This window comes from Scomber japonicus, chromosome 18, assembly GCF_027409825.1.
Source record: "Scomber japonicus isolate fScoJap1 chromosome 18, fScoJap1.pri, whole genome shotgun sequence".
NCBI lineage: Eukaryota > Metazoa > Chordata > Actinopteri > Scombriformes > Scombridae > Scomber > Scomber japonicus.
In genome coordinates, this window is record NC_070595.1 from 9,073,427 (window position 1) to 9,085,890 (window position 12,464).

Below are 12,464 nucleotides of genomic sequence, written 5' to 3' on the forward strand. Positions count from 1 at the left end.
ACCCAAAGGCAGGTACACATAAACTAGTGTAAAAGGGATATCACTGGATTCCTAAGACATTAATCATAAGTCTGTGTGCTTCTTTTTCGTTGCTGTTCTTCTCTGCGGCAAGCTCTTCTCTTTTCACGGGGCCACAGGACATTTAGCCCCTGCCTGTGTCAGAGTTTTCACTTTCTAGCCTCATGTGGCTCAGACGCTCCTAAGGGTCCCTGCTAATTTTTTGTAGGTCACTAGCTAATTTCGCTCTGTGACCTTCTTTTGTGCGGGGTGACCTCAGTAGCCCTCAGAGCTCACACAATGCATGCCAGGACACTGACGAGGGAGCAGGCTGGAGTGGAAAAGTTGTGAGGAGTATAGTAGGAGTGTGTTGACCGACACAGGAGGATCTGTGTAAGCTTTAATCCGTTTCACAGTGGCACTTTAAAGCCATCTTTAAGACCCTGGGGACACAAACAATGTGACGCAAGGGACCACATGTAAAAGTCCATCCAGCTGCAGTGTCTCCTGATGACTAAAACACATTTTTTGATGTTATAGGACTAACGTTTATTCATTCTGTCTCTTCCACCTCTGTTCCCTAGATTGTGAATCTCACTGTAAAGCCTCCAAGGGAAAGATGAAGATCACCATGAAGAAGTACTGTAAAAAAGACTATGGTGAGTGAGTCTAATAATGCAGGAATGTGTGCCGCCAGACGTCAGCCAGCAGTCAATAGGTCAGATGTCTCAATTATTCAGCAAGGCCAATCCACACCCTGGTGCTGCTCTCTGTGTTGCGGTGATGGCTTACTTACATAGCCTTAGGTCATGTCCGCTAATGCTAATTAATCTGAAACCATATCTTTTTTTCTCTGTTGTGGGCTTCCATACATACTAAGCTGCTGTTTCCCATCGCTGGGTTTTCAGCGTAAAAAAAAGTATCCAGAGTGGAACACTTTCTAGTGTGGACAGGAAAAACTGAGCCTTTCAAGATGTGTCAATCTCAGCCAACCTTCTGTCAATTGCAGTTGCTAATTTTGTAAGCTGATAGAGTTGATTTGATCATACTTTACAGGTGTTATCATTCACATGTCTTTCTTTTTCTGTTGTCTGGAATCAAAATAGTGATTAAAATGGAAAGTCTTAATGCAAATATGCAGAAATTGCCGTTAGCATAAGGCAGCTAGTAGCATATCATTATGTAGCATGTATCTTGTAGAAATGTAAAGACAGACCAGTCAAGATGTTCTGAAAATGCAAGTATGGATACTGGTTTGTCATGTAAATAATTTAATTTGATTTATTTGATCCAATTTTGTGTCGACCAGGCTTTCCTTAAAGGAATAGTTATACATTTAGGAAATACACCTATTGATTTTTTGATATTTATACCACTCCCACACCTTTATGGTAAATATGTAACTTTAGCAAGCAGCTGGTTAGCTTAGCTTAGCACAAAGACTGGAAACAGGGCGAAACAGCTAGCCTGGCTCTGTAACAAAATCGGCCACTAGAACCTCTAAAGTTCACTAACACAATACATTTGTTAAATATGTACAAAAATGGAACTATAACTGCAGTTCACCATTTTATGAGCCTGAATATTTCTTGACTGGGAGCAGTGACTTCTTCTGATTGTATGGCAACTGCCAAGAAAAAAAAAGTAATATAACATATTAATTAATGAGCTTTAGGGGTGCTTGTTATGTTAACATTGGACAGAGCCAGCCTAGCTGTTTCCAGTGTTTATGCTAAGCTAAGCTAACTGGCTGCCATATTTTGTAGATCTGAACGTGGTGTTGATTTTCTTGCCTAGCTCTTGACAAGAAAATGAATAAATGTATTTCCTCAAACTATTCAAACTGTTCCTTTAACTGGTGTACAGGGGAGTAGCATCAATTGGGGTACTTGAAAATGGCGCTGACAAGTTTTTGCTTAAAATAAAAACCAATAAGTGATTAAGTGGACCATTAGATAGAGTTATAATGTGTAAATGCAAGTAGTGCCTAGACTCCTCTCGCCCTACAACACCTCTGCTCTGGCCAGTTGTAAAACCGTCAAAGTGCGGATGTTTGAACTATAGTAAAAGTATGGTAGACTTGCACCCTGTAGACCCTGTAGAGGCTGTCGAAGAGGAACAGACCGCACAAGCACTGTGGACAACAACAGTTCGTCCAGCCCAGTCAGCCTGAGGCTTTTGGCAAAACTTTCAGGCATTTTAGAGCAAATCCCAAACTGATAAGAGAGGCCAAAACACACAGCAATCACATTATGTTGTCAATGAATCTACAGAACAAGTGGTCCAGCTGAAACACATCTAAAATTATAGTGCTAGGTGGAAAAATATCACATTACCGGGTCTGAAATCATATGTTAAAACACAGTACCACTAGAGTACGCCGAAGACAGCTGTGCCTCACAAATTTAATTGCCACAACAACTTGAAACTAGGAGGAAATTTGACATTTTTATGTTTTGATGATTGATGATACGGGTCCATTTTCCGTCAACCAAAACCACAGCAATGGAAGAGCATCATACCTGTAATTCCAACACAGGGGGATATGTGTATATAACACATTGCACTATCCCACTGCGTAGCTCTATACTCACCCACATGGCAAATGATCCACTCCACCCTTTGAATTTTCCACACCATTAATCATTGCAATTTAATGGTTTATCTGTTATCGGTGGATTCACATCTGTAAGCCACACAGAGATTTAAAAAAAAAAACCTTTGAGGTAGATCCAGTGTTACACAGAATATGCTCTCCTTCTCAGCCAAGTCTTTGCAAGTGTTGTATGCTTTAAAAACACTCCTGCTCGAGTGTGCTTGCTACATTTCTCTTCTCACTAAAACGAGCTGTATAATCAGTACCTTCTCCCTTATATCTCCCTTTTGTTGACCAGCATATCAGTCATTCCAATTACTGTGAACAGTTAATGTAAATTTGTACGACTATTTGTAATAAATGTTCATCACTGTTAGTCCTGCAAGCACGCTTTCATCTCCCCTGATGTTGATCACTTTCAGAGATGACTCACTTGTCTTTCAGTCAAAGTCATCATCAGTCTGTCAGAAACAATTTTATATACTTTAAACGATATCCAACTGAAAAATGTCCAACTATACTCAATTCCCCTTGCAGTTGAGTAGACAGTAATTCAGGCCATTTGTTGCATTTGCCAGGAAGCCAAACGCAGCCATTATTCATATTTCCATTGATTTAAATCTTAATCATCAGAGCTGAGACCCACCCTGCATCTATAAATCAGTCAGGCTGATTCAAGCAAAGCAGGCGGTTCCTGTTGGTTTTCTTTGAAGTTCCTCAGAAAAGTCTGGAAGCAGATGATTCTGTCTGAACCGCGCTCAGGCGGTATGGCAGACATCATCGCTTAGCATGCATTCCCTTTGCCTAATTCATTTCTCAGGCCTGTCGCCGTGCTTTTGTGGGGCTTCAGAGTCTCTCTCTGTTCTTCGGGGGGCCACAACCCCCATGTGTGAGTGGTGATGCAGGCCCCCGGGGGTCACGGGAAGGGGCCCTCTGTTTAAACACAGTTGTGCGCTCTGCCGGCACCGAGCATTCCTCAGGGCACAAACAGGTGGTAAATTAGGCAGACGGTGACGGATTGCCACCCCGGAGAGAAAGAAATATGTTTTGTTTATTCAATTTTTGTTTTTCATCACTGGCGTAGCTACGGAGACGGCGGACACAAAGGGATTATATTCTCGCCTGACACCCTCCTCTGCACACACGTACCCTCCCTCTCCCTGCCACCAGGATAACAATGAATCAAAGGGCCGCCTGTTTACCGACGCTCCGGGATAGTGCTCAAAGGCAGGGCCTCCCAGCCTCCCCGGCCACCCCTCTGTGCTCACCCAAGGGCAGTGACGGACTGGGATAAAAAAACGGCCCTGGCATTTGCACCCACAAGCGGCCCAACTCGCAGATGCAGACCCAACGCACGGAAAGAGAAGCATTTTTGATAGCCCCAATGATGGTGCAGATAAACTCCTATACTTTCAACAACTGCATAAGAAAATTGTCATATCAATGCACAAATAAACCATTATGAATAGATTGTTAGAGCCAGCCGCTCCATAATAAAAACATTTGTCTTACCGTCATGCAGTTAACAAATTGCGAAGGAGCCTGCTCTTTTCCGCAACAAAAAAATTAATCCAATTTGGCGCATTTTTCACCCTCAAACAGCAGCGCTTTTTTGATCTTGTCTCTCTTTTTCTCCGCTCCCCCTTTCTGTCGCTTAGTGCCTCTATTCATTTTTTCTAACCAGTTAATCGTATAATCACCACCACAACCAATCTACTGAATGACTTGACCACCATTAGTCCAACTTCCAACACACAAATGCGCAGACGGATTTACTACACTTTTTTACTTTTTTACGCGATTTACTACACTGCCATGAAATTCCCAGAAGGCATTGCTTCATTTTAATTTTCTCAAACAATCAAATACAAAATACCAGTAGATTTGTTTTATTTCAAACCATGGACATTTTTTAAAATCCTAACAAGAAATTTCCTTTCAAAAGTAAAGCAGGCTGATGTAAAACTTGAAATACACCATGACTATGATGTATACAGGTATGTGTGGTATAAATACCAATCAGGTCAACACTGTCAAGTACTGCATGCAAAGTCATAAGAGATATGAAACCTGGACACGCGTTGAGAACTTGTTCAGCATGCAAGAGAGAGTGGGCCGCGTCAGTGCCACTAGGGGCCGCTGTGATCCATTTAGCGTGCTCGGCCGGTCTAGACCTCTGCACGGCCATTCTGGCATCTGCCTAATTGCCAGACCGCCCAGTCCGTCCCTGCACCGGCCCAAATAGCACGTCGGCCCACCGGGCATTTGCCCGGTATGCCAGATTACCAGTCCGTGCCTGCCCAAGGGTAACAGGTCCCTGATCATTCACTCAGCTGATAACCAGAGGGGACAGGCGCCTCTGTGCTGTAATTAAGCGAGTTCTAATTTCATTAGCCCTTGCTTTTTGGTGGCGTGCAGTGTCAAGCTGCAGCACACTGCCCAAAGAAGATAAACCCAGTGGGAAGTTTGGCTATGAGGAGAGGCTCACTTGGCAGCTATTGTGCAAGCGCAGGACCATCTCGCACTTATCTCTTCCTCTCACAAAACTGCTGCTTTTCTCCCTCACTGTCTGTCTCACCACAGTGTCAGCATGCACTATTTTGTAATAGATTGTTTGACCCCGTGCGCCCATTCTTTCTGTGCCGACTATTTAGCTCAAACCAAGCGGCAGAAGGTGTGTGCGTGTGGATTTGTGTGTGTTTAAATACACTGCACAGACTGAGAACATACTTGAGAGAGAAAGAACGAGAGGCAGACACTGTGCCCGGATGCTGTAACTGAGTCTACTCCAGTGAGTTCATCACAGCAGCTCGTTAGAGGAGAGCGCTATCTCCGCTGGATTCTCACGCTGTGAAGTTGGATGGGGCTCTGGGAGCAGAACCCGGATAGCTCATGAGGTCGGAACATATCCCGATTCTCCTGGAACTTTTTTCTGTGGCTGGGAAGACAAATAGTGGCCCCTCCTCCCCCCCCTCCTCACACACCCTTTATGTGTCTGGATGAAGGAGAGGGCTGCAATGAATGGCAGGGCTGTGAGAGCTAGCTCTACTCAGCCCAACAAACCTTCTTTCTTCTGAAATTGTGTGCAATTTGCTCACACCATGCACCGACACACACACACTCAAACACACTACTCCTCCCGTTCATTCTTGGCAGTGATAGGTAACGATAAATGAACGCCGAAAGTGATAGTGTTCAGCCAGAAACGTAAAGAAAAGGCTAACTTTTTTATAAGTGAAATGCCTTCAACAACCCCACAATTTGTACAACAAAACGTTAAATGAGTTGGAAATGGAAGATAAATAAATCCAAGAAATGTTACATGCATTTACAGATTTCTTGAGTGCATCTTGAGTGTTTCCCATCATCTAAACCAATCCTCACCAGATTAGATTAATTCTCACAATTGCAAGCGAACCCCCACACGCACTTAACATTAATAGCACATTCCAAGCTAAACCCACGGTGTAAAGCACTTCACTTCAAGCACAGATTAGCTCCAGCGCTGTCGAGCTGTTTGCCTCTTGTTGCAATCAAAGTGATGAAGTAATAGTCGCTCTGTCTGACAGAGAATCCGGGCAGGGGAGCTCCTGCGAACGGAGGTTTTACTAATTTGCTGGTATGAAAATCTCTGCTGCAAGTGGTGCTCCAATAGTTGCCAGGTTCAGTTTGACGTAGCCTGAGGTTCTCAGTGTTCAGATGTTCAGACTCCAGCTTAACACCTGATAGCACAATTGTTTCAGAAGTTATATTGTTAGCAGATGTGGCATTTTTCTATAAAAATTCTCTGTTGGCCATTTATTTATTGCAAAATAGAACCCAGTATCCGCCTCTTCCTCTCTAAACCCTCCTGAAGGAAGTGTTTCACTGCCCCTCATATGGAAGTGTGCTTTCAGATGTTCTCCGCCAGCAACCATTGTGCTTGCGCAGGGACTGCTATGGCAACTATTGCTGTAATAGGAAGCATGTTCAGGAGGAGCACAACAAGGAGAGGTCATAGGTCAGGGATGAAGGGGGGGGGGGGGAGGGGGGGGGGTAATGTGGCAGCAGCTGATATGCAGCAAAAGTCAGTCATTTCTGGGTCATGTTTAAACAACGGCTTTGAGCAGACCTATTATGAAATGTGATATGTGTAAATAAAGGTATTAAAGTTGTCAGTGGTTCCCAAAGTTTTCTAATGTACCCTCACAGTCTTTTCAAATGAATCCAAGTTCCCCTTAATCACCTTATGTTCAAATTGTGTTCATTTTATTTTATTTAAAACTGAATGTTATTTAAAACGAAATAAGTGGACATTAGTTCATTTTTAATTGAACTGCTAATGAAGTCAGTTTACTTTGCATTCATACCACTAAAACTTTGACTCCTGAAGTTTTTCCCCTGTCCATTACTTTTAGTTAATTACTTCAAACATTTCCTTTACGTATAGCTAACCATTACAACATTTTAGCTAACTGCTTTTAATGTTTTATCCATTACTTGAAGCTTACTATTACAACTCTCCATCTGTTACTTTTAGCAGTTTACTTTTAACTAACCATTACAACCTTTCAGCTAACTACTTCAACTTTGTATCTATTACATTTCTATTACAACTGTTCCCCTGCTACTTTTAGCAATTTATTTCTATATTTGTTTTAGCTGTCTATTTGAACCTCATTTCTCTGTTACTTTTAGCTAGCTACTTCAACCATTTCCTTTACTTTTAGCTAACCATTACAAACTTTTAGCTAACTGCTTCAACTTTGTATCTATTACATTTCAATTACAACTGTTCATCTGCTACTTTATTTCCACATTTTCAATTGTTTTAGCTGTCTATTTGAACCTCATTTGAGCTAACTGCTAAAGGTTTAGTTAACTGGTCTGGAGCTAGACTTCTCTTTGCTTGCTTGTTGCTATGAATCACTTATTGTTGCAGCTGATTTATCTCCGTTTTTTCTCTTCTCCTCCACCAGCTGTCCAAGTACACGTTCTAAAAGGGGACAAGGCTGGAGAATGGTGGAAGTTCACCGTCAACATCATTTCTGTCTACAAACAAGGTGAGCATCGCATCCGCCGTGGAGACCAGCTGCTGTGGGTGCGCGCCAAGGATGTGGCCTGCAAATGCCCTAAGATCAAACCTGGAAGGAAGTACATGCTTCTGGGTACAGATGACGACTCTCCCGGACAGAGCGGTGTGGTGGCGGACAAGGGGAGCCTGCTCATCCCTTGGAAGGACCTGTGGGGCCGCCGACTGAGGAAGTTCCAACAGCGCGACAAGAGGGGAAAGTGCTAAAAGTAGCTGGAGAGAAAAGAGAGAGAAAGAGAGTTATTGAGGGAGAGGTGGAGGCAAAATAACGTCTCCACTGGGATGAATGCAAGGAGGAAGAGAGGATGAATTTAAAAAAAATAAATGAATAAACTGGAAGAATAAAAGATAGAGAGACACAGGTGAAAAGTAGGAGGGATGGGGGAATGACGGAGTGCTGCTGCTCTGAGTTGGAGCGAAGAGATTAGTGTTTTTTTAGGAACTTTTTGAAGGAGCTCATTCTATGGTTGTTCTGTTTCTGTTTGTCTTTCAAGGTTTGTTTTATGTGTAATTGCAGAGTTTGCACCTAACAGATATGTCACACCCCGACGATTTTACTCATGATGCCATTGTTTTTTAAAGTCCCTTGTTCAGTTGTTTTAAGGAGCAATGCATCTACTGTATCAGACTTTTGTATGTTCAGAGGATCTATTTCCACTGTGCTGTGTAAAGCATGATCGAGTTAAACGAAGACATTGCATGGCATTGAGGGATTCCACTCATGTATGATAAGTTACCCTGATAACCTGCCAAACTATTGATAAACTTTTACCACAGCTGAAAGTGAAAATATTGTGAAAGTGTTCGTAACTGTGGTATGAGAGTGAAAAGTAAAAACCTAACAGGTGCCATTATTCCTGAGAGCTCCCTGCTCATATGCGAGTTTTACCTCAGAGAAACAAACTGCCATAACGATCCTCTTCTCACTCTGCACACATACATCTCATTACAAGCAAGTCTTTGCTCAGCGCTTATTGATATATCGCCAGTATGTTGTAGTTGTGACCTCTGCAATGTAAAGTAACCATATGTGCATACATAGACATTATGTTTTGTAGATGATGCCTTAGCATCAACTAGATGTAGAGTAGATGTGTCAACCATGCACTTATTTTTACTAGTCAAAAGTTTTAGAACATATGAGATATGTTCACATTTTTAGAGTGGCATCCAAAAAGAAAAAAAAAATCCCGTATTGTACCATATGATGCAAAAAAAAAAAGAAGCTGTATACTTTAAACCCCACTTGCCCCAGTGGGCTGATTCATCTGGCTGACAATAACATCCCTATTCAAATTCATCACAACTTCAGAGGACTCAGAGTTTAGTGTTTATTCTCTAATACAGGACTAAATGTAACTGGATACCCCCAAAAAATTTAGCAGCTGGTTTGAAAATGAATGGAACTAATTTACATCTGACTGTCAAAGCATTAAAAGAGAATATTGCCCTATCAAGCAACCCTCAATACCACTGACATAATGCATGCTCTCTATTTACTGTAGCTGACTGATAGCTAACAATGATTGTGAATTATGTACACGTTTTATTTGTATACAGTACTCAATGTTGTGGGGAAAAATAACCTGTGGAGTGATAAAATATCACAGATGTTTATTGTACAGTGCATTTAGCACGCCGTGTCAAATGTTTCGTCACCTCAAAGCGATTTTTTGAGGACTGGATTCCATTATCAAGACTTGGTACTCGACAAAAAGGCATGACCAATTGTCTACATGTTATATAGCTGTATAGTATTACTTTGTTTTGTTGTTGTTGATGTTTTATTTTTTTGTTTTTTTTTAAACATTAACTAGCTCTATCTCCATGTGAACTTAACCAGAGTTTTAAATACTAGAGATTTAATAAATGGAAAGACAAATAAATGAATGTCGGACAAACTTCTTATGTTTATCTGAGTGTGTGCACCCAGAGGATCTCTCACACACTGAGAGAGAGACTATGACTGCGTTTACACATACACAAGTACATACTACACACATGCAGGGCCACATCCAAATACAAACGTACAACTACACACACACACATACACACACAGATATACAAATACACGGGTACACCTCAGTACTCTGTGCATCATACTGTATGTATTTGAAAATTAAAAACATGCATATAAAGTCTCTGCCAACACATTTTTACCGACACATTTACATTGACTCATTTTGCAGGCATTTGCAGAAAAGGTACTCCCTACCAGACTTCTGCTCTCCATAAATATTATATCTGAATAATTATCTGCTTATGTTTATACATTGGCTTGTAAATGTTGTTTAGCAGTGTCCATTGCAAATGGTTGTGTAATGTCTTGTAATACTAATATATTATGTTTATCACAAATGAATATATTTAATGACACATGAATCAATGTGGCTTTTGTGGTTTTTATTTTTGGTCTTTTTTTTTATGTTTACTTTGGTTACTTTTTTTGCATTGAATTGTAGATGGCTGTAATGAAAAGTATTAAATGTTTGGCTATTGAACAGCCTGATAGAAATGACAATTAATTCATCTGAAATAAAGCTGTGTTTTAAAAAAAAAAAAAAAAGGATGATCCAGCTGAGATTACATTTTTAGTTCGTTGCTCCTCATATAATCAAAAAGGTTCAATCTTTTCATTAAAATTGCAACACACCAGACATATGCAGACAATTTTAAGACACCAGTGCTTTTTGCTCTTTTATTCTGTCACTTTTAATTGGGTAAGATTTAGCAGAAGAGAAAAAAGAATAGCATATGAATTGTTAGACCTACCACATTATAATAACTCAAATGAAATAAAACAATTATTTATAGGCTCCCATAAATATATACTGAAGGATGTTCTCTGCTGAAATGCAAGAAATGTAACTGTTAAACATGTTTCTTTTCAAACTAACACATTTCATAGTAAATGCTACAGAAAAAAAGCAGAACTTTAACTTTTGATGTAGCAGCATCCTGATGTAATGTTAATCTTGACCCTCTCTCAACTTGGGCTGATAAGTGAATTCTCTTAAGGATGTTGCCAGCGTGACAGAAAACTTGTGAAGCCAATAGTTAAGCATGAGAAGTAAACAAATTCAAACATTAGGCTGCCAGAGAACTTCAGCTACGTCCTGCAGCGTTGATCACCATTTGTGTTGGATCCTGTGCCTTTTATAAACTTCATAGACAATAAGGACTGGCTGTAAGATTGCTATAATGCAGGCATATTACTAAAAGGGGTGATATCACCAATGTGCCTAATCCAAACCGCAGATGTTATTGTTGTAGCCGGGAGGCTTTGGCATCAGTGGAGGCTCTTAACTTATTCCTAGGGGAATTTTACACAAAAACACAAAATTCTGAACTTGCTCCAAACGAGAGTCCATCTGTCTTGGCTTGTGGACAGGGTATTGATATACTGCTCCTGCAATGCCCAGTGCAAAAATACTCCAAAGGGGCCAACCAATTATACAGTCACTGCTGAAAGTTTAAGCTGCGTTCTGCATTAATATAAGGCCACCAGGATTACTGGCTGTAAAATGGCCCTCGACTGTTGGTAAATGAAAAGAAAGAGAGGGATAAAGAGGTCAGTGCATGATCATCCTAGAGAAAAGACATCTTATGTTTTGCTGTTAGAGGTATGTTTAACATGTCAGTTCAGGCTCCCTGGATTCTGGACATAAACAGATTCACCTCAGCTTATTAAAGGCATCTATTGCACAAGATCACTACAGGAACATGACTGTGATTTCTCTCATGATTTGGGCGGGATGGGAGAGTTGAAAAGAGATCTGGGTGTGTGTGAACTTCCCTCTCAGTGTGCACAAAGATGAAGCTGTAACAACAAACACACAGACAGACATGAAAACGACCGTAGCTTTTTTGGCATGGGGAGGACATTCATAGTGGACTGAATGCGAGGGGTCAGGTTTCCATCACGTCTCTGCAGCAGCGACTCGGAACTTTCCGCACAGATAAATCCCCCCAAGTTGCACCAGTGCCATTGTGTCCGTGTTAACAGTGAGAGTAACCCCCTCGGAAAACAAAGGTCTGGTAGGGCGGCGCTGATGATGCGACACGCTGAGGTTGTCCTATGTTTGGTGGCTGGGTGGCCCCTCTGCCCTTCAATTGTATGCTGTGCTGACAGCTGCCAGGAAATGGAAACAGCAAGTGGTTGAGTGACATGGCTTAACTCCCAAAGCACATCTATACGTCTGATTGGACAAGATGGAGAAGACCTTGATTTCTTTGTCAGATTGAGCCCATAAAAATTGAATTTGTTGCCCATACCTTATTGTTTTCCTGAAAGGTAAGCATACGTGTTACAAGGCCGCTGTGGCCTTGCAAAGGTGAAACAACTTCCCATCAGGGATTATGTGACTCTCATGCGTTTTATAATTCTGTAGAGACACATCCAGTATGCTCCAATGTCCTTGGACCCTAATGGCCCTAAACTTGTAAACCAAATTTAGACAGAAAATGTTAAAAAAGTATAGCTTCATTTATTGATATTGCTTCTCTTTGAAACAAAAATGCAACTCCTATTTCCTTTACACAGAAATATATGGACAAATTTTAATTAAATGAACCCAAAGCTCCTCCATTGAGAAAAGTGATCACCATGTTGGGACAGGAAGCGTCACAGCAGCCTAATCCCATTCACAGACCCTCATCAACAGGCCTGATAGAGCATTCAGTAGGAGAGAAAAACAGAAAGAGGGCGTATTCAAATTGTCCAATAACAATCTAATTAGCAAGTAATTACAGTGTATTGACAAGACATTCATTAACTTCAGTGTAAATGAACAATGTTTT

General features: G+C 41.2%; 1 protein-coding gene across 1 annotated transcript in view; it reads left to right on the forward strand.

The window, feature by feature from the left end:
* The window catches only part of ntn1b (netrin 1b), a 41,766-nt gene extending 33,895 nt beyond the window's left edge, over positions 1–7,871 (forward strand). The window contains exons 5-6 of the mRNA XM_053338473.1: positions 582–656; positions 7,552–7,871. Coding sequence (XP_053194448.1) covers positions 582–656; positions 7,552–7,871 — 395 coding nt within the window. The remainder of the gene's footprint in view (positions 1–581; positions 657–7,551) is intronic.
* The last annotated feature ends 4,593 nt before the right edge of the window (positions 7,872–12,464 follow it).